The 23822-nt window shown below is 35.5% G+C and overlaps 1 protein-coding gene across 2 annotated transcripts in view; it reads left to right on the top strand.

The window, feature by feature from the left end:
• The window catches only part of LOC149792266 (coiled-coil domain-containing protein 28A-like), a 29193-nt gene extending 7303 nt beyond the window's left edge, over window positions 1-21890 (top strand). For both annotated transcript variants that reach the window (XM_089970804.1, XM_089970805.1), the window contains exons 2-7: window positions 5194-5337; window positions 6614-6751; window positions 7309-7408; window positions 10068-10128; window positions 10518-10540; window positions 17290-21890. In XM_089970804.1, coding sequence (XP_089826930.1) covers window positions 5280-5337; window positions 6614-6751; window positions 7309-7408; window positions 10068-10128; window positions 10518-10540; window positions 17290-17341 — 432 coding nt within the window. In that variant the 5' untranslated portion in view covers window positions 5194-5279 and the 3' untranslated portion in view covers window positions 17342-21890. The remainder of the gene's footprint in view (window positions 1-5193; window positions 5338-6613; window positions 6752-7308; window positions 7409-10067; window positions 10129-10517; window positions 10541-17289) is intronic.
• Window positions 21891-23822: the final 1932 nt, after the last annotated feature.

Here is a 23822-nt window from a genome sequence, read left to right as displayed (position 1 = left end):
TTAGAGTCTGTCTGTTAAAGAGTTTATGAAGAAGAAATTCTTTCGTTATCACAGATTTATCCTGTCTTGCAACAGCCCGAAGGTAGGCCATGCCAAAATAATTTGAAGCACACAAAATTTTGAATATTTAAATTAACTCATAAAAGATGAAAAACAAACAAAGATTACTACATTTCGCAAAACTATGCTAAAAAATTTCTGCTCCATTACCCCATGCTTGAAGAAGCATGTATTGCTTGTGTGGAATCTGGAAGTTGGTTGTCAGCATGGACTTTGAACCACATGTCCAAAATGCAGCTTTGCTAGTTATCTTATTTTTCTCTTTTTAGGAGGCATGTTGCAATTGAAGTGAATTTTTATCAACTGATCACAAATTAATACAACGGCAGACTTTATGCAATTTTGCTTAAATCCATGTCTTGTTTATTTTAGCTCTCTCAGTAGTCAAAAGATTCATGGTTTTGTTTATTTTGTGATAAGTCAAAACTTGATTGATAATACCCTCATAATACTTTTGCATACCCCAGTCCAACAAAGAAAGCACCGACTTGTAGCACCTGTACCTGCTACAAAGCATTGTTGTTTCGGGTAACAGATGTGAAATTCAGCACTTGTACAAAAAGTTATTTTGCAATGTACTGTATATTGCTGGATCACATCTCATTGATACGAATGAAAATTCATACAATATAATTTATGATATTATCTATATATCAGTGTATTTATTCACATCAGATTGTTTATTATTAAGAAGTTTATGTAAATTTGTAACGCTTTGCCTGTATCTTAGAAATAATTTTAATGGTGGAAGTAAGACAAAATGGCATATCTTAGCATTGACAATAAACTCCATCGTAATATGGATGAGAGTCCTTTAAGTAATGATTAGCCAAATTCAAACAAAAGATGTCAGATGTTCTCTCAGCTCATCAGAGACCAACGACTTAATGACAACCTTCGAGAAGTTTTGAGTAAACTTGTTGCAGCCACTTTAGGCATGAGAAGGTGACAGTTTTTTGTCAATTTCAGTGATTACGAAAACAGGCAGTTATTGAGTTATTTAAATTTGGAACATATTTATCTTTTCTTTTCGCTCGTAGTAATGGCTTGCATTTTTTTATTTATGTTTTTTTTCTTCATAACATTGATTCTATTGATGATAAGTTAAAATCCATCAGTAAATAATCAGTATTGGAATATGCCATTGTTCATTTTCTCAAGAGACAGTGCAATATTTTCGATCATGTTTGTGTGTGGGTTTTTAACATTTATCCTTCTAGGTAAGAAATGACTTTCACCTCAGGCCTGAAACAACAAGTACAAATACATGTACATGATGAACAAAAAGAACTTTGTTTTTAAGGCACAGAGAAAAGATTAACAGTTTTGCAACTGCTGAAATTAATATCATGGTAGTGGCCGAGTGGTCTAAAGCGCTGTCCATCATGGATCACTGCCATCTCACCTCTGTCTGCGTGGGTTCGAGTCTTGGGCTTGGCCAATGTGGATATGTGAGAAAGCTTGCCGGTAGCTTCTTGTGGGTCGGTGGTTCTTTCCGGGGTTTTCCCGGGTTCTTCCTCCACCATTAATACTGGCCGCCATGTATAGCCTGTCTTGTGCTGAAAAATGGCGTTAAACCCTATAACAACAACAACAACATCATGGTATATTGTGAAACTGTTATATTGTTACATTCCATAATCTGAAAACAATAGTTAATCATTAATTCAAATCCTATGAATGCTTTAAGTTCATTCAAGTGTTTTAAAAAGTTCATAGTACTAAATTATACTCTTATTGCTTCCTTGTGTCTTTTGAAACATCAAGTAAATAATTGTATTTCTTCTTGTATGTGTTATTAAATAGTAGAGTTGTTGATGTCGAATAATTTTGTACTTGGACAATGATGTGGGGTAATAGACATACGGTAGGTTCTTACAATACAGTCATTGACAACATTTTAACATAATTCATGTTGAATTTTACTGCTGCTGATTCTGGTGGTGTTGATGAGATGATGATGATTATGGTGATTAATTATCTTATGTTCACAGAATAGTAAGCATACATTTACTCCTAGAGCATAGCCCTGACAGAGTTGTCTTTCCTGATACTCAAAATACGTTGTATCTGTTATGACCTATGTTAACAATATTTTTCGATTTATTTTAGTCTCATAATGCTTTGGGAGTAATTTAATGCTTTTCTATATTTTTAGCACTTAGAGCCTCTTAGTACCTTAAGGTTGATCTTAGCGGTCTTTACCAGGACCCTCTGTTGACGCTCAAGCCTGATAAACTTAACATGGGTTATAATAGAAAAACTGAAATATGCATTATTTTACCAGAAATGTTTTATGAAGACGATTACATTATGATTTGTATTTGTGTGAATAATAATTAAAAGTAAACCTTGAATTTTGAGATTTTGAATCAAAGTATTTACTTTTTAATAATTTAAAGCACAATTCGTATAATGACGTAACTCTGTTGTACTTGTTTGGATAGTGTATAAATACATTTTTAATATTGTCAACTATTTGAAATGCTTTTAAACAAATTAAATGCTATGAATTTTTTCTTCCTTTTCAAAACCATATGATTAAAATGTTAAGTAAATATATAATACATTGGTGAATAACTTTAGTACCTTGATACTTTTGCTTTCTTCTGTGTATGCATTATAATTTGCTATTTAACATAACTGTCCAAACAAGTATGACCGAATGTTGTCATTACATGAATTGTGCTAAGTAGATAAAAAGTAAATAAATCATATCAAAATCACAAATCAGAATTTATTTTGCTTTTTTATTATTATTCAATACAAATCATAAGACATGCATCTTTATAAGTATTTGGTTAAAATGTTTTTTGGTTTTGAGTCTATCTTGTTCTTTCTACTGTTTTAAAATCAATCTCCTCAGTCGTATTTGGAGATAGTGTCAGAATAAGGAATTCCATTTTTTTATGACCTACTGGCCCTCACTGATAAGATATTTTGCTCAGGTGTTGGCATCCCACTCTTTTTCTTGTGTATTATATCAGTAGTGTAGATAGTAGATTGTAGGATTCAGTGACACCACTTTTCATATTTTTATCAACAAGCTCTCTAATATCAGCACAATGTCTTTTACAAGGTGTAAGCTGTGCTGAATGATCCCACTGTAGATGTTTAGATGATGACTTATGCAACAGTGAACATACACGTTGCAAATTTGTCTAATACAAGGTACTGGTCATTTAATTTTTGACAGGCAGTTCCAATTATCTCTCAAGCCAGAATATATTATTTTCTTTCACTACAGGATCATTTATTTTTTAAAGTAATTAGTTGGATATGATCAGCTGTTTTTTTTATTTGTTTCTTGTTGCTATGAATAAGAGCAAAAATATGTTTTTCGAGGTATTTGATAGCTTGATTTAACAAAACCTAATATCCCATGCCCCTTCCCACTGAATACTAAATGGTTGGTTCTTAATATACTTGCAGTATACCATAGTGAATTCAAAAATAGCAAAGAACAAAATTCAATGTCAAAATTAGGCAAACTGTAGACGTGGAAATTTTACAAAATGAAGGTAATAGTAAAAATTCAGTTATTGATTATGTTATGTTACCTTTGTCAGTTTCTACTGTATTATAAACAAGTCACACTAATGTCGTAAAAAATGACCTAATAATGATCATAACATGGACAGAAATACAGCAATGTTGATTATGCAGATAATATTTGTTTATTGCTTTAAGATAATGCCAGAAACACCAATATTTGTGTTACTTTAAATGTTGTAAAGATCATTTGAAATGTCAGGCTGGAGGACTAAAACTTTCTGTAAAGATAAAAACACATATTGACATTTCAGAATGGTGGCAATGCATAACCTTGTAAAGCTAAAAACACATATTGACATTTCAGAATGGTGGAAATTCATAACCTTGTAAAGCTAAAAACACATATTGACATTTCAGAATGCTGGAAATGCATAACCTTGTAAAGTTAAAAAGACATATTGGCATTTCAGAATGGTGGCAATTCATAACCTTGTACATTGCAGTAAATGTATAAATGTAAGTAGTAAAATGCATTTTTAAAGAGTTTCAACATCAGTTGTAGACAGATACAAAAGTATTTTTACATTTGACCCAAGAGCAAGCTTGCTCACATGTTGTGCAGAGTGTCAATGGAAATTATTTTATGATCACTCTAAAAATATGAATAATTTAGTTAACGAAGATGATATTGTACAACTGCCTTGTAATATCTCTGAATTTAACATTGAACTGAACCTACCTATTACAGAAAGTGAGTTAAAAGCCCATAAAGGGAAATCGAGATTCAAAAAATAATATGTACTTAATAGAGTTCTTTTTATTTATTGCATCATATTCTGTAAATTTTAAGCAAAGATGACCCCTCAGTTTTAGGAAAGTAAATGGTAGTGTATTTGTGAAATGGAGCTTTTGGGTAATGGTATGTTTACACTGTAATGTTTTTGTGTGAATGGGAGAGATAGAGAGCACCTGTGTGTTTTAGAACTGCAAGTGAGTAAATGAGCTAGCTGCATTTTCAGTTGCCAGTTATTATATAAATGTTTTTTTAAAAAAAATAACATACATGATATAAAGGATGAACAAGTATTACCTGAATTTCATAGAATTTACAATACCATTTGGTCATTATAATCATCTGCTGTGAAGGAGATTTGATGAGACCAGTTACCCATGTTCAGTAGCACATTCTTTCCTTGATCAATATATGGATCAGGTTTGTGAAATGTGATTCAGCATTGCAGTATTATATAATTACCCATTGGAGATCCTCTATCTATTTATTAACAAGGGGCCTCAAGTGGCCAAGTGGTCTAAAGTGCTCACCATTACAGATCACTGCCATCTCAAGTCTGCATGGGTTCGAGTCTCGGATTCAGCCAATGTGGGTATGTGAGAAAGCTTGCCATTAGCTTCTCGTGGGTCAGTGGTTCTTTCTGGGTGTTTTCCTGGGTTCTTCCTTCACCATTAATACTGTCTGCCAGGTATAGCCTATCATGAGCTGAAAAATGATGCTAAACCCTACAACAACAACAACAATTTATTAACATCATCAACTACCATCGTTATCATCAACATTGTTGCTTCATGTTATTATTTTTAGTTAGAATTATTATTATTTAATTTTGTTCTATTTTCCAGACTATGTAAGGAGAAGATGATCATTTTGATATATGCCATGAGGATTGAAAAAAGAAATTAGGACATCAATTTTTCTTAATCAAGACATGGATAACAAACTTCCAAGTTCAGACAAGAAGATGTATTCACCAGAGAAACCAAAGAGTATGAAATCATAGTCTGCGCTGGTGCTAGCACTCCCCAAACTCACCAAATGCAATGTCGTACTTTGACAGAGCTGTCCAGGAAACATTTGTTTACTTCTGGGCCCCTCCCTCCTTAAGGATCAAGATACAGGGATTCACTATAGTTAGTGGGAGACTAGAAATTTGAGGTGGGATAATGTCCCCTGGGCTTGCTTATGGTTCAACACTGAAATGTAATTAGAAGTTTCAGATGATGATTCTTTTCACTGTAAACCAGATCTGTATGTTATGAGAGTCCCTGTTTCTATGATCTCCTGTCTGGTCCTCAAGTTTTCAGAATTTGTTTTATGGGTTTCTTTATACACTGTACTGTGCTGTCAGTTTCTGGCAAAATGTGGCAGTGAACTTATATTTTAAAATTCTACAGAGTCCTGCAAAACTGCATATTGTGCTTTTGAAATTTTAATGATTTGTTTTAAATGAATTTTGCATCAGAAGTTAATGCCTGGCCACTAGTGCACTGTATTTTCAGGGTTGTACAGGTTTTAAAAAATGACATAAAAATAACTTTGCAGAAAGCACATAACATAGTATTAAATCAAATATTTATTACTTTTTAAATAAAAAGGATTTATCATAGAAACTTTGTTGATAATAGGTTGAGACTAACTGAAAATGATAGGTCTGGAATGAAAATTAATATTGCAACCCACTTCTGATACAGCAAATAAATAATCATTGTAAAACAATATTTGGCAATTACTTTTGAAATTTTAGTGTCAACCAAGTTGTCTTTGCATTTTTAAAAACATTATTAATGAAAACATTGTTTTTTGTTTTTTTATATAATAAAACAACACAACAATGCCTTTAAGTTGAGTACACTGTCCTATCTCTGAAAATTCATGTTTTATTTCCTGGCATATTTTCTAGTCCTCTTTTCTGTTTTAAATTAGTAATTTTTCTATCTTACTATAAGACTGTTCAAATTGTTTAAAAGCAGTAATCAGTTTTGATGGAATAACTTATCAAATTATTATGTTCATAAAGTTCACCACTTTACATTACTTTACTTTGCATAAATCTAATGCTTTGTAACTTTTAGAAAAATATAATATTTTAACAAGAAATTCATATTTGTTATACGTATGATTTTTAGCCTCACTAAAGAGTTTTATGTATTTGTCTTTTATGGAAAGGAAGCATACAAGTTATAGTACAGTTTTCTGTTTTTCACAACAAGTCCTAACTTAATCAAGAGCAGTCTGTGTTAGAATTGTTTTGTTTCACTTCAGGTGATCCAGACTCTGCTCTTGCTCAGAGGCCAGCCAAGGAGCACACTTTCCTTACTGATGTCGCTGATGTTCGGGTGATGGAACAAGGCCTTCTTCACCTGCTTGAGGATTTTCACTCTGGCAAACTTGAAGCTTTTGGTATGCATTGAAGTGTGTACCTGTGTTCTTATTGCAGTTACTGATTAACACACTCTCCATAGTTTCAACACCACCATTCCTTATCTCCTCACAAAGGATTTGTGTTGGGGTTGGTAACAATTCTGAAACTATGTTTGTATATTTACTTATTGTAACATAAATATTATGTCAGATTTTATATATTAATTAAAAAATATAGTTGCATGACATTAGTGCACACACATCTTTTAATGCTCTAATGCAAGTATGTATTAATGTATACATGTGTGCACAGAGGGTCTAATGAACATAATATCATGCATAAGCATTAATGTAAGGAATCAGTTGCAATATAGTGCAGGTCAGTGCTATAAAAATACAAGCAAAATGTGAAAGGTTAAAATAACATTATTGTAAATGTTCTTCCTCTTCTATTCCTCACATTGATATAAAATATATTCATGGGAAGTATTTGTTGCCGTGGATACTTGGATTAACATCAGCCTTCATCTTCATCTAATCATCTAATCATTGGTCCAACCAATGGTGCCTTATTTTTATACATTGAAATATTTCAGGTGGCATGAGCACTTATGAGAAAATGGACCATATTCGAGAACAGCAAGAACAATTAGCACATCTTCACTTTGAACTTGATCTACAGCAAGATATGAGAAGGTAATGCAGCCACTAGAAATTACTTACTTTGTTTTTGGTATCATGTTTTCAGGAAAAGATTTGTAAAAATGTTAATTTCTGAACTTAATGTGTAGAGCCTCCAGCATAGTAAATTCTATAATTTGTACAGCTTTCAATATAGTTGTAGCCTGTGTAAAGCATTCAGTGGATTAATTATATACTGTGTAGAGCCTTGAACATATTAATTATATACTGTGAAGAACCTCCATCATATTAAATTCTAGTCTGTGCAGAACCTTCAGTATATTAAATTCCAGTCTGTTTAGAGCCTTCTTCATATTAAATTCTAGTCTGTGTAGAACCTTGGCATATTAAATTCTATACTGTGCATACTTTCAGCATATTAAATTATATACTGTGTACAGCCTTCAGCATATTCTAGTCTGTGTAGAGCCTTTGGCACATTAAATTCCAGTCTTTGTAGAGCCTCTAGCATATTAAATTCTAGTCTGTGTAGAGCCTTCAGTATATTAAATTCTAGTCTGTGTAGAGCCTCAGTATATTATATTCCAGTCTATTTAGAGCCTTCTTCATATTAAATTCTAGTCTCTGTAGAACCATTGCATATTAAATTCTATAATGTGCACACCTTCAGCATATTAAATTTTATACTGTGTACAGCCTAATGCATATTAAATTCTAGTCTATGTAGAGCCTTGCATATTAAATTCTGTACTGTGTAGAGATTTTAGCATGTTAAAGTCTAGTCTGTGTAGAGCTTTGGCACATTAAATTTTGTACTGTGTAGAGATTTTAGCATGCTAAAGTCTAGTCTGTGTAGAGCTTTGACATATTAAATTTTGTACTTTGTAGAGATTTTAGCATGTTAAAGCCTAGTCTGTGTAGAGCTTTGGCATATTAAATTATGTACTGTGTAGAGATTTTGGCATGTTAAAGTCTAGTTTGTGTAGAGCTTTGGCATATTCAATTCTATTGTTTGGAGTGCCTCCAGCATATTTAATTGTAGTCTGTGTAGGGCCTCCAGCATATTAAATTATAGTCTGTGATGAGCTATCATCATATTAAATTCTACTCTTTGTAGGGCCTTGACATTAAATTCTAGTATGTGTAGAGCCTTCAGCATATTAAATAATAGTCTTTGTAGAGCCTTCAATGTATTAAATTTTAGTCTGTGTAGAGCCTTCAGCATATTAAATTCTAGTCTGTGTAGAGCCTTCAGCATATTAAATTCTAGTCTGTGTAAATTCTTGACATATTAAATTCTGTACTTTGTATTGTCTCCAGCATAGTTCTATTCAATTCTGTGTAGAGCCTTCAACATATTAAATTCTAGACTATGTTACTCACACATCAGATCCAACTGCAACAACATAGACCTGGTCAGCCATCATGCATTGTGTCACCAGGTCAGGGTCTATATTGTTTGTTTACTGATTAATCGTAATAAACTGTGTAGACCCAGATATACTGGCATGTTATGTGATGGCAGATCTGGGTGTATGCTGTTTGAAATTGGATCTGATGTGTGTGAATTATGACAGCATTTTTCACAGTGGTACGGTTCAGTTTTTGCTTGTTTATTACTTCCATATTGGAAGAAAAACTGAAATTTTGTGATACCACGTATTCACAAGTACATGTAGGGCGTTGGTTGGGGGGTTTGTACAATGGTCTTAGATTTGGAATGTGATTGGGGGAAGGCACTGTGGTCTTAATCTTTGTGATATGGTTAAGGGGTCTGCAGTGGTTTTACATTTCGGGATGTAATTGGGTGTATACATTAATTTTAAACTTTGGGGTGTGATGGGGTTGGACAGTGGTCAAAGACTGCAGGATGTGATGGGTGGTGTTTTAGACTTTGTATGTGATGGGGGTGTTCAATGGTCTTAGACTTTGGCATGTGATTGGAAGTGTGTACAGTGGAACAAGACTGATATGGGTTGCATACAGTGGTTTTAGACTTTGCAATGTGATTGTGATCATGCGTTTGTACAATTGTCTTAGACTTTGAGATGTTTATTGGAGGGGAATACAATGGTCATAGATGTTTTGAGGGTGTTATGGGTGGTGGGGAGGATGAGGCAGATAATAAGAATTGTAATCAGTAACTGAGTAAAGCACAAGCTCTCTTTATAATGCTGTTCACTTGAGCCATACAAGTTACATGTGTTAAAGTAGCCTTATACTGCAAGATGTTCTACGAGGCTATCATAAGAATGCAAAGATAGGGCAATTTATTATATGAAATTGCATAATAATTGTTGCATATTAACCAAGAACTAAAATGAATGGAAATAATTAAAGTAGCAATGATAAAAATAATTGAAACAATCTGATGGGGTTAGTGACCACACCCAGGTTGTAAGAAGGGTAGCAGCATAATGAGGGGATTCATAGTGAGGGAAAACTATATGGTCAGTCGTGTTGTTTTGCAGCAGTTTTAAGTTCAGCCGTCTTCAGAAACTAAATGTCTATTATACATGTCATCTCCCAACATACGTTTGTGCTATAAACTGTTGCCAAGACCAGTTTGAGAAACACCGTTGTTTGGTAAATAATGGTATCTATTAATCAATATAATTAAACCTTTGAAAACAAGTGAATCCTGATTATTTGTATTGTATATACTTCTATGCTGGTATGTGATGACTTGAGAGATTTTAATTTCCTGTTTCAGACTTGACTCGGAAGAAGCTAGGAAAAGAAATAATGCGAATTTGAAGAGACTGATTGACAAGGTAGATTAAAGACTATAGATTATGCAGATCTAAGTGACTTTCCTGGATTAGTTAGGATATTTTTGGCTCTGTCAGTTTATGATGAAAAAAACAGAAACATCTGTATGCCACCTCTCTGTCATTAATTACTAATTCTTTGTTTAATGCATCTATGTTAATATTCGTTTTGTTTTCCTCTGTAAAATCTTATTTTTTCTTCTTTCCAGTTGAACTTGAGTTAGTTGAATTAACAATGGATCATACACATATTTGGACACTTGTACTGTAGTATACTCTTTCTTTTAATAGTCCATTAAAGCATTAGGAGTATTATACTGAGAAATCTCTTTTTACAATCAAATGTATTGGAATTGAGTCATCTAATTGTCTTATTTTGTTTTTTCTTGCAGCTGAGTTCCTTGAGTTCTTCAATGTATCCTTATTTCATAACATATATAAATGAAGATTCAGGCAGAGTTGGTATTGCATTAAGGTGCAGGAACCTTATAGTACTCACCTTTTCTGTCCATTCATTTACCTTTTTTTCGTTGGTGCATTGCCTGGTAACCACCATAGCTCTGCAAGCTTTACACAAGATTGTATTCCATTTGTTTAGTGTATTGCCTATTGCAACCACTACAGTTCTGCAATTCTTACACATAATTTTGTGCAAATTGGTTGGTGTATTGTTCATTGCAGGTGGCTATGCCTTTTAAAGCATTTGCTTTTCAGACCCAATTTTGACAGACTTGTTGTCCCTTTTCACATCAATATTACATCTCAACTGCAGCATTTCCTTATAACCAGCATAGCTACAGAACCATTCAGCATGCTTTGATGTAGTTTGGTTTGTAGACTGTCTCAAGATCTAGATGTGCCTAGGGGTCTGTTTGATAAACTCTGTTTGGGTATAGAGTTATGACTCCTGACAATTACTTTCATATCTTCATGTTGGGGATGGTGCTTGCAACTAGCATAGTTCAAGAACCATTCAACACATTCTGATTCAGTTTTTCAGTTGGAAAATTGTCTTAAAACTTACATGTGCCTATTATGGATTAGTCTTCTTTAAAAGATATATGTCCCATAATTTCTTGTTCTTTTGATGAGATCATGTTTCAGCATTCATTGCCATCCTTTGGAATAGTTTTGTCCTCTGCCCAAAAACATGGAGATTGGAATGCATCTGGTGTGAACTAGGAAAAGTTATAGACTTTTAATTAATATTCTTGTTGGTGGTGCTTGGAGAAGGGTGATATTGTTCTTGAATGTATGATTGGGTTTAAAAAAATTAGAGAAAAAATTGCTGCATTGCTTTTGGGTTATATTTCATTTTAATGGGAGACTCAGTATGCTTTAGCTTGAAATCTCTGAGATAATTAATATTTTTGCAAATTTTTAAGGCTGGGCTTAGAATCATGGATGGTTTTATCTTCAAATACTTTATCCAGTCATTTTTAGGAGAATTACTACACCCTTGCAAATCCAGCCCTCCCAGATACTACTTTTAGCTAAAGGGAGCCAAAAGTTGTCTACTGGCCTATGTGGTGATCAGGCATAGTGATCTCCCCTTATGTATAAACCTAAAAATACTTCAGTTACTACCAAGAAGCATGCTTTCATCAAGAGAGACCTTACATAAGCCAGAAGCCACATGGAAGAGATTCCACTGAAAGTTGCAGCAGTTTTACACTTCTAAGGAAAGTTTACTCCATCTATTTCCAACTTTTTCTATCATGACAAAGTTCTGCCTTTACAAGTTGCTAACACTTTGTTGTCATCACACATTTGGGTACTTTCACATGGAGCTTAAGCAACTTCACTTTCAGTCTGGGCTGTATTTATTTTATGCGTGCAAGACTTTAGTGCTTATATAACTCGTATATATGTGTAATTGGCAAGTTTCTATCCAAGCCATTTGGGCTCCAACTTTTTGTATTTACTTGTACAGGTGGTCTCTGGGTCTGTTTCCTAAAAGTATTGCCTCATAATGGATATTGTCGCACCTACTGTGTAGGTCTCGACACCCATGCCTCAGTTCCCTTTTATATGAAGGTATAATATACACACTCGGGTACTTTTCTGTATTTCTTCCACTCTGGTCAGACAAGTACAGGTCAGCGATCTATACATGGTTTATAGTCACCTTCTGCCTTCTGTGCATGCACATTTCTAAAGGCGACATTTGAGTCATGTTTATCTGCATGACATTTTAATCATTTATCGGGCACTTAGTCACTCACACATGTAACCTATGTGACTTCACAAGTTAGGTTTGGGGTACATTATTTATACGTGTGCATGTCTTTATGCTCCCAAGAAACTCCTTATATATGTATAATTCTGTCTTTTCTGGTATATACAGGTGAGTTTAACTTTCCATGTTATCTTTAGCCTTGGAACACCATGCTTCAACGATTCTACCTGCACATGTCATCCTTGCTTTATTAGACTGTCATCAATTTCTGGGTCATCCTTTTAATGATTTAGCTCTGCACTGATATTGCGTTCTAAAGACAGGTGCATGGCTACAGTTTTATACATTTTGCTCTTATTGTGTCTTACAGATTAGAACTATGGCCAAAGCACAAACAACACACTGCTCAGGACAAAGACGTCACCAGTCTGCATGCTAACTTTTCCCCAGTGTGAAACTTTATGGGGACAAGGGAGATAATTTAACTTGTCTTCAGCCACAAAGAATTGGACATTGACATGATCCGAAACATCTACAGCACCCATGTCACCACCATAGGGCTCATCATTTTGGAAGCCCTCTGCCTTGCCTCCTCGGGGTTCGACTTGATTCCTCTTGCGGAACAGCAAGGGACAGAGCTAACAAACAGCCACGTTCCTCTCATTCAACAGACATATGGTCAAGTTACATGGATCAAATATCCCATAACCTATCCCACCTAACGATATTCTTCACACTGATGGCCTATTTCATTTATGACCAGCCTAGGTCATATACTAGAGATCATGACGGGCCAAACATCATTATTACATGCTCAATCAATAACAGTCTGGCTTCCAGTACGTCAATCCTGACTTTTGCTGACATGTGAAGGGACCAGTCTAACTCATACCAACTTGAGACACTCATTCGGCATAATACCACAAGTAGTTCCTTACACCTCAACATATGTTGCTTCGCAATTTCTCTATACTCTGCCACAAGAACAGCCTCTTTACTCACCATCACAGTTTCTAATTCATAGTATACTATGAGTTTAGTGAGCTACTGACCTGGTCACCACTCTTTACCAGCCGAGTCTCAAGTATTTCAGGGGACCATAGTCTCACCCTTTGCAACAAAGATGATGTTGCTTGTTCTCCAGTACCATCGTCTGTTCTACACTATACAATGGCACAGGAAGATTCAGCCTTCCTAGCCACCATTCATGACATTTTTCACCCCTGGAGCTTTGTCCTTCTTCTCCCACTCCATCAACAAGATACACAAGAGTTCCAGCATCTGTTGATCTTATGACAGAAGAGAAGATTCTGACTTCAGTTACTTGCATAGTCTGGGAGAGTTAATAATGTTTTGACCCACCTTTGTCTTCAGCTTGCCAGTGGTTCTACCATTACCTCCCACAACAGTCACAGTGATATTGACACTTTGGGGATGATACAGCCATGCTCAATACATATGGATTGGATGGCCTTTGCTGATGAGGCAGTTAGTGAGCAATATCACTGCCATGACTTCATTGTTGTTTTTTTGTTCTCTGGCTATCTTCCAGCTGATGGAGCATAGCTTATCTTCTCAGGGCATGCATGGGAGTCAGACTCAATAATGGCCTAAGTACGGAGCAGAGCCGCTCATGCCATAACCACAGTTGCCAGTTCTATTGGCAGAACACAATTCAGTCCCTCTGCCTGCACTTACCTGAAGGACCACTATTTGGCCAAGCTAAGAGCACAGCCTTTGTCCTCTACCCCTTCTGTTTAACATCCCAGTGGATGACATCCTTAAACAACCCACCAAGGAGACATATTACCCTCCCTCCCACAACCAGGGTGTCAATACAGGGATAGTTCAGGAAATCAACAAAAGGACCAAAGGGCCATTCATAGGAACATGAACTTCTGAAAGCTGTCCTATCATAGCTCCACCCATCAGGGGTCTTCACTCATCTGACAGATCATCTAGTGGCACATGTCCGGACCATTTCTATGGTTGCAGCATTATTACCTGGATGACATCCTGTAACATAATTACCTGGATGACATGAGTGATTTAGCTCTAACAAAACATGATAACCCTTGTTACCAATCTGGATCTCTCATCAACAAGGAAAACTCTGACCTAGTAGCATCTCAATGATTTGTTCACCTTTGTCTCACTCAGAATGAGGCATTGAAATAACCAATGGTAGCACCTTACTTTCAAGGAAATTCAATCCATACGGGAATCCTTTCACCTACTGGGCTTGCTCAGTGTGGCAGCAGATCTCATGGTCCTAGGTCACCTTCTACTGCATTGTTACTGTTTCCTCTGCATGAATGGAGTCCTTACGTTTGCCCACCGGACCATCCTTTCACCATCAACACCCAATTGAGGTGCCATCTGCAGAACTGGGAGCAATCTAGCTTGGCTCATGGCAGGTATACATCTTCACATCCATCAGCACGAACTCTTTGTAACAGAACAATCAACTAATACAGAAAGAATGGTCTCAGTCCCTCGGTTCTCACTCAGATCTGTACCTGGTGGGACTGACTGTGGTGGGTCTGTTTGTGACCAGGTGGAATGTCGAGCATCCTTTGTCTCTCCCATCCTGGACCCAACAGCTGATGCAGTCGATGCCCTATCATAGGATTGGACCAACCTGAATGCATACACTTACGCTCCAACACCTCTGATTCCAAAAGTTATACAGAAAGCAAGGGAATCAGTGTTGCCTCATCCTCACTTCACCACTCCAATGGGAGGAGTTGTGGATCAATGACCTCAACAATCTTGTATTGAAAACCCCACGGAAAATTTGGGTATTCCATCATCTAATCAAATAACCACAATGGCAGTTATTTCATACTTGTCCAGAGCTCCCAAACCTGCATGTCTGGATCATTTGAAAAGGCCCTGAAACTTAAACAACTTTTACAACTTGTCATAAAGAGAATCGCTCAGGCACAATGGCCCTCCACCCTGAAAGCATATGGCACATCTTCACCCAGTGTGCGGAAATGAAAATATCTTGCTTCTCCAGGCATTAATACAACAGATAGTCAGTTTCCTCCTCTTGTTCTTCAAAGAGAACAAGTTAGCACCGAGTATGATGAAAGGTTAACACTCCAAGATCACTGACACTTTTCGTCATCATGGGAGAGAAGATATTGGACAAACCTAGGACTTATCTGACCTTCTCACCAATTTTGTGTATACATGATGAAAAATGTTAACCCTATGCACAAACTGGAACCTATCTTGGGTATTAACCTGGCTAGATAAGACACCTTTTGAACCAGTTTCAAGAGCATCTCTTTCCTACGAGGCCTGCTTCCTCATGGCATTAGTGACTGCAGGTTACTAAACGTTTTTCATGAACCCTCTTTCTCACCTGGACACATAAACTGAAGGCCACAAACAAGACCCAGTCTGGGCTTTCAGGTGATAATTTAATAAAAACAGAGCTGTTGTGTAAAGTGAAATCACCCCTCTTTCTACTTCTCAGAAAAGGACAAGAGGATCTATCAGAACAGACTATCACGTCCTAGAGTAAGGGGGTAATTCGCTATGTATATAGGGAAATAATCCCAGCTCATCATACACTTTGGCTCACAAGGTTTGAGCAGTTGCCACCAAAATAGCATCAGACCAGAAATGTTTGCTAACCAACATTCAGGCTGTAGGATGGAGATCGGAGTCCACATTTTCTTTTATCTCAGATATCTGCCATCCCAGAGGGCCCAATTTGATCTGCTAGGACCTATATCTGCAGCTGAACAGGTCACCCTTCCAGATCGAGAGACAGCTTCCTAAGACATGGCTTCACTACTTTCGCTGGATTGGGGTGGGTGGGTGGAATTATTCCATCTTGAAGCTGTGGCCCAACATGAAATCCCCTCAAGTCGGGTTACCTTGAAGCCATCACAAATACCTTAGGGGACTGGAGATGATATCTCCAGGTAAGGGGATATACCTCCACCTCTTACCTATTATCCTAAGGTATTGTGATTGGGTAATGTATTTGAAGAAGAAACCAATGTTCCTTCAATACTTACTCAATCATAATACACGTATACTCTTCCAGCTTTCCTGCAGTTATATCCATAGAAAACATGCCTGCCACTCCAGTAGTAACTGAGGTATTTTTAGGCTTTGCTGCCAAGTCTTATACTTAAGGGGAGATCACTCTGCCTGACCGCTACATAGGCTGGCAGCCAACTTTTAGCCCCCTTTAGCTAAACGTATCTGGCAGGGCTGGATTTGTGAGGTAGTAGTAATTCTCCTAAGGTGTTATAATTAAGTATTCTTGAAGAAACATTTTACTAGGAAAAATTTGTTTCTAAAAAGTAGTTCATTGAATTGTTTGCCCAAACAGTAAGTGAATTCTAAGTCTGGTCTCTCAGATCTATTTATTTAAATAGGTCACAGTGACCAGCTCTCTTTGAATGAGAGTTTGACATTGGTTGGAATTATTTCTTATATAATATTCTTGGTGCAGAAAAACCCCAGAAGCATTGCATGATGACATTAGCACACATAAATATTGGATCTTCCACAAGTTCTCATTTCAGATGCAATTTTAAAAGAAGTTTAACAGTTTCTACCTTTCATGAGCCTTCTTGAGCTAAAGATTGTTTTATTCAGCATGTTTCATAAATTTTATTTGAAATGAGCACAGATGTTAGATTCTGTTAATTGTATAATGAAAAGTACTGATTTTACCAAACTGCTGAATAGTGTGGTGAAATGACTTTGAAATACATTCAGATATCTCAATCATTATACCTTTCTTCTGCATGACATTATGACATTTCTTAGTATATTAACATAAATAACACAGTAGTCATACAATAAAACAAATTTTGTTGGGTCATGTGTCAAAGGAACATTACAAGTTATTGTTTATTTTATTACACCAGCACAGAACAAAAAGAAAGGAATGTTGATGAAAGTAAGTACTTTGAAAAAATTACAATGAAATTTTCTCCTTAACTTGACCCCAGACAACAGCTTGAGAAGCGACCAGGGTATGAACATCGGCCAAAGTTATTTTAATGTTTAATGTCTTTAAGAAATCCAAGGTGAAGGCATGCTTCCCACTTATGAGTTTTAAGTCCATGTGAAAGAGTCTTGCCCTATTAACTTGTTCTCCCTCTTCCCGAAGAGCAACATGATTCCTGTTGATACAGACTTCATTTTTTTAACCATGTTTGTAAGATGATTGGTTTATCCAATCCACTGAACATGGAATTGAATCCTGTAATTAACAAAATATTGGGGAATATGCATTTTTGCAGAATTAGGCCGTGAACCAATTTTTAAAAGAATTGTATTTATGTTTTGTATTTTATATATTTTTCTGATGAAAAGATCTTGATGTGTTGTTTAGTACAACCATTGCAAAAGAGCCCCCTTCAGGACTGGCCTAAACAGGCTGTAATATAGAAGTGACATTTATATAGAGCTTAAATTTTTATGAGATTTATCTTGGAAACTGGCTGTCTTGTAAAGGTGGCTATCTTACAGAGATGGCTGTTAGAGCAGGCTTGACTGTACTATAAATGGCAATAAACATTTGACATAGTAGCTGCCATTTTGAAAGTACCATAATTTTGCTAACATGTGGTTTGATGGGCAGGTGGATGTTGCTTGTATGAAATGCTGCAGTTGATACTTATCCTGAATTTTGGTTTAAAAATCAGAAAAGTCAGATTTTCTGATTTTTTTAATCAAAAATTCCAACTTTTAAATGTGCCACACCCCAGATCTTTTAAATCATGATTGCTGAGCCTCCTTCAGAGAGAGCAAAATTGATACAGACATTCCACAATACACTATAGTCACAATGTGGAAATGTAATAATTTTTTAAATGTTGAAGCAATACATTATTGGATCCTGAATAAACCTTACCATTGACCCAATGTATTTTAGGGCCCTGAATAACCCTTATTGTTGAAGCGATACATTATTGGACCTGAATAACTCTTACTGTTGAAGTCATACATTATTGAACATGGAATAACCCTTATTGTTGAAGTGATACATTATTGGACCCTGAATTACTCTTACTGTTGAAGTGATAAATTATTGAACATGGAATAACCCTTATTGTTGAAGTGATACATTACTGAATCCTGAATTACTCTTACTGTTGAAGCGATACTGTTGAAGCAATACATTATGGGACCCTGAATCACTCTTACTGTTGAAGTGATACATTATTTGACCCTGAATAACCCTTATTGTTGAAGTGATACATTATTGAACCCGGAATAATTCTTATTGTTGAAGGGATTAGATTGGACCCTGAATAGCCCTTACTGTTGAAGTGATACATTATTGGACCCTAATTGTTAAACATTCATTTTTAGTCTGCGAATCTCCATGCATTGTAAGTAGTCACAATTAAGTTTGTTTATACTATAGCATGAGAGCATGTGCTGCATTTATATACGAATCGTAAACCCATTGCAACTTAGAAGAAAAGAATTTGTACTTAAATTATTAGCACTATCGTGTGATGTATAGTAGATTTCCATTAAGCTGACACCAACATTTGTGGCCTTTTTATATTGGTGTCCAGTTTTAAAAAGGTTTGATTTGTGTGACTCCAAAGGACTAAAATATGTAATCACTCTATCAAGGTTGACTATTTTCAGAGGGACTGATTTAGTGATATTTGACTAATCGAATACATCCTAATGTTTTTATACCTCCGCCATAGCTATGAAGGGGGTATAAACTGTTACTCTTGTCCATGATCCACACCATGTCTCTTTGTCCCTAGTTTTCTCAGTTTCAAATTTCATTTTCTATTAATAACTATTGAAGAACTTTATAGCTTGCAACAGAATTTAGTATAAGGCTTTAAATTATAACCTGGATAAAGTTTAGTTTTCTCCATTTTCCAAAATTCAAGAGAGTTGTGGACATTTGACATGAAACTTTGCCCTTCCATTGCAGTATATTGACTTGGGCATCAGTATCGTGTGGACACATTTCTAGTTGGATAAACAAAGGTCTGCAGTATTGTAACCTCTTTGACAGCTGGTCTGTTCCCCAGTTTTGCTACTTCGAGTTTCCTTGGACCATTCCAACCCTATTGAAGATATTTTGACATTTATGTTGGGGTGTAAGGAGTTGGAGCCATATTCCTAGTGAAAAGTTGGAATTTGATGCCATCATGCCATTGCATCTTTGTGTAGCCACGTAATAGTGGGCCTAGCAAGATTAAATGGCCCAACATCACGCCTTAGCTGCATAAAATTGATCAGATAATTTATTTTCTAAAGAATTGGGAGTATATTCATTATGTCCGACAGATGAGACAAACCTAAAGCATCAATGAAATTTGACCTAGTACTCACCATTTGCATTGCTAATCACATGACTATCCAAATCTAGTAACCTACATGTAGATGACATTAGTGGTCCAATAGACACATGATATCCCTTTTCAAGGTTGTTATAGAAACAATTCAGAAATGACCAGAAATCTGTTGCTGTCACAGCAACCTGGAGAAAGTCAGATTCATCAAGCAGAGAGCATGTCAGTATGGTAATCATGTGATATCAATAAAAACATTGACACGTGCTCTGTGCATGATGAGGCTGATGGTTGTGGCATCAAATGCCAACTTTTAGATAGGCAGTTGGCTCTGACCCTACACCCCAAACATAAAAGTCAAACTATCAAAACGAGGGTGGGAAGGGTCTGAAGAAACGCAGACACCAGTTTTGCCTAATATTACCATCATTTGTCTAGTCAAATTTGGATTTTTAAAAAGTGTATGCAGATTGTGGATAAATAGGCTACAGTTTATGAGCCCTTAGTTAAGCATTTAAATTTTCATGAATATCTATGATATTTGGAAAAAAGAACAACAACAGAAGAAAGATGTATTAAAAGGAATATTTTAGTATTTTTAAAAAAATTTGTGGGTAAATTTCAGATTCTGTCTGTTGTTAAGCCAGCTGAAAGTACCTTGTCAGTATTTTCTGTTTGTCTACATCACTAACCCCCTATATCTGGTTTGAGAAAAGTTATTGAAGAATACTGCTAATCTATGCGTTCTGAGAAAGGTGATTGCAGAACACAGGTAATTGTCAAAAATTTCAGAATAAAGGTAGATCTTATGCCTTCATGTGATTAAGAGTATGCTTTGGAATTATTTTTGTAAATAGAATCAAAATGTATTTTACAGGTTGTCTTTCATGTGAGTGGGTGTGTTAGACTGAAAGAGACTGTATTTAATATGACCCAGTCATGATAAAATATCTTCATTGTGTGGTTGGTGCAATTTTTAATTCATGTTCTGTATTAGCATGAACCCAGTATTCAGATTTGACATGATGTGACACCATATAATTAATTGACTGTGAGTACAAGCAAAATATAAATGTTGGCACATCAGTTAGCGATATTCCTTTCTCTTCATGAAGTAAAAGTTCAGTTAGTGAAGCCCAGTGCCACCATTTATCCAGTCTAACTAAAGTTTGGAAAGATGGAAATGATTTGTTAAAAAAGCTGTCTGACATAAACTGTTCTCTGAAATAATCAAGATGTTAGGTTTAAACAGCTTTCTAAATATTCAGTTATAGAATTAATAGGTTTCAACCCTTAATTCAGTCAATGAAGTCATTTGTAATTCTGTTTCTTTTTGGTTGGGAGAGTGCTCAAAAAGTAGTGATGTGATACATTTGACAAAAAACTTGAAATATCCATACTTGTATAGGAATTTCCGTACCTTTTTTTAAAAACATATTTTAGTGTTCTTTACTGTCTAGTCCAGCCTGTGCAAAGTATTGTGGTGTGCATCCTTGGTACAGTTCATAATTTAACCAAATATTTGCAAGACGCATGTGGACATTTAGTTTAGTTTAACTACTTGTTTCATTTATCCATGTGCATCCATGCAGGCCACTGTAGTGTGGATCCAGACTGTATTCTTGATATTTTTGGAGTAAGAAACTCGAGATCAAGCTGAAAATCCAAAATCTTGGCTGGTCTATAATCTTATTTAGAAAAATGCTAGAAACACAACTTCCTTTTTTTTTTTTACAGTATATCCTCACTTATAGGTCAAGTCAAAACTGCAAACAACAAAGATCCTGATCTGCCATAGCATAATGCACCTGCACATCAGGATCTCTGTTGCTTGTTCAACTGATTACTCCTAACAAACTGCATGGATCCAGATCTGCTGGCACATCATCTGGGTCTTTGCCATTTGCATCTGGGCTCGTGTTGTAAGTATAGACAGCAGCTTGTCATTTCTTTGGTGCAAATTTTCATGACACAAGTTTATCCAAAACATCACATCTCATTTTGTCATTTTTAGCTTGAGCTTGGGTTTCTTGGCAGGTGGTCTACAATTTTCATTTATTGACAATCTCAAACTCTTAATGTTGACCCTAATATTGTGGGTTTGAGCTCTTTGTGGTTGAAATACATGATACACTAGTCAGTACATTAACTTGCTTGTTGTTTACAATTTGTTAATTAAAATTTACTTTATCATCCCAGGTTTACTTGGTGAGATATATGAGTGGTCTTTGTAGACCATGCTTTCTAGAGTTATAAATAAAAGATATAAACAAAAATGTCTTGTTTGTTTTCTGTATGATTCTCCTCCTTGTCATCATCACGTACAATATTTTTAACTTAATTCATTTTATGTTATTTTTAGTTTTCAGTATTAACTCTAAAGTGTTCGTACAAGATGGTCATTGATGTGGAGTAGGCACCCCATCTTCCCCAGACCCTGAAAAACACTGCCAACTTTTTTGCTTTACATGTTAGAACCAGAGATCAATCATAAGACAACAATGGTGTAGATAAAAGTGTGTACCACAGTGCCATCCAGGCCCTATATTTAATGTTGTTAAAATATGCATGGTCATCGTTAACATAGCTGTCACTCAGGGTACAGGTAGCAAGCAATAGATAACATGTATGGAGAAATTCTCCCATAATTTGTTTTTATTTCTTTCCTGTTCAGTTCCAGATTCAGTTAAAATTGTTTGTTACCAATTGTCCATATCACGAGTAGTATGAACAGCTCATATGCCCACCTCCTGTTTAATATTCTGCACACCTGTTGGCACATTATATGCACACCCCATGTTTAATAGTCCTCTGTATAGACACACTTTATGCACAGCCCATGTTTAATAGTCTTTTGTGTAGGCACATTGTATGCACACCCCATGTTTAATAGTTCTCTGTGTAGACACATTATATGCACACCCCATGTTTAATAATCCTCTATGTAGGCGCATTATATGCCTGCCCCATGTTTAATAGTCATGTGTGTAGGCACATTATATGCCCACCCCATGTTTAATAGACATCTGTGTAGGCACATTATATGCACACCCATGTTTAATAGTCCTCTATGTTGGCACCAGTAGGATACGGTTCAGTCTGAAGATTATTGTTAAATGAATCTTGGTGACCTGAAACTATGGTTACTGTATGCAATCTACAACTAAACATGCTCTGCAGAAACCATTATTTTCTTACCAAACTTCAATTATGACCTCTGATGTTTAGATCCTAGAATAGGTTTCTTATTACTATCAGTGGCAGCTTTCCAAAAATTTGGTCCTGGAACTTACTCTAGAACAAAATTTTTTCTACAAAACCTTTTTTCTTCTTAGAATTACCTTGATCCTTTTTACCCCCAAATCAGCAGGCCTCTTCCATACCTTAAGTGCAAGTCTTCCCAAAAATGTGATTAGGATATGTTGAATAGAACTCGAGATATTAAGCGAATACAATTTTTCTTCATTCAGTCAGTTGTCTTTAACCTTTTGATCTAGACATATTTTTAATGAAAATTTTTGATCAGGGCGTATAGTTGAAAATAAATTTCTGAGCACTTATTTTTAATAGCAATCATAGTGACCCTAACATTTTGACCCCAAAATACATGGGTTTTTTTTGTTACCCCAAGTGGAAGCTAACCTTAATGTTTGGTCCTGGTCTGTGGTTTAGAAATAATGTTCTTTCATTCATAATTTGTAAGTTGTACATTTTCTTCGTCTGTTCACATAGCTGATTTTTTTCAGCACAGCACAGGCCTGTCAGAATTATACAAGAGTTATCTCCGACAGACTCGTGTAATTTATTGTTGACCATCAGGAAAATCTCCAACTTAGGAAATAAAAAGCAAAATTTGAAGAATCAAGAAAAAATATATGGTTGTTATATTAATATCCATGGCTAGATGGTAAGAGCTTGAAGATAAAAAGTATAAATACATTTTAAGTCTTAAAAATAGAAATGCCAGTAAGACAATAAAGAAAATGGTGTTAGATGATATAACAAATATATCAGACCAATCAATATTTTAGAAGCTCAAAAACCGTTTTTTGTGGAACTGTATAAATGTACAATTACTCAGCTTAATGTTGATACTCCAGAAGTTCAAAATAGACTTTTTAATCACAATATTTAAATGTATCCAAACAGTTTTTCAAGGGTCTTCTTACAATTAATGAAAAGTCTTTAAAATAGATGGTAAATGAAAA

This window comes from Sinohyriopsis cumingii, chromosome 9 (genome assembly GCF_028554795.1).
Source record: "Sinohyriopsis cumingii isolate HCF-2022 chromosome 9, ASM2855479v2, whole genome shotgun sequence".
NCBI classification, from domain to species: domain Eukaryota; kingdom Metazoa; phylum Mollusca; class Bivalvia; order Unionida; family Unionidae; genus Sinohyriopsis; species Sinohyriopsis cumingii.
The sequence above is the reverse complement of the archived record's forward strand: the minus strand, read 5'-3'. Positions and strand labels throughout refer to the sequence as shown.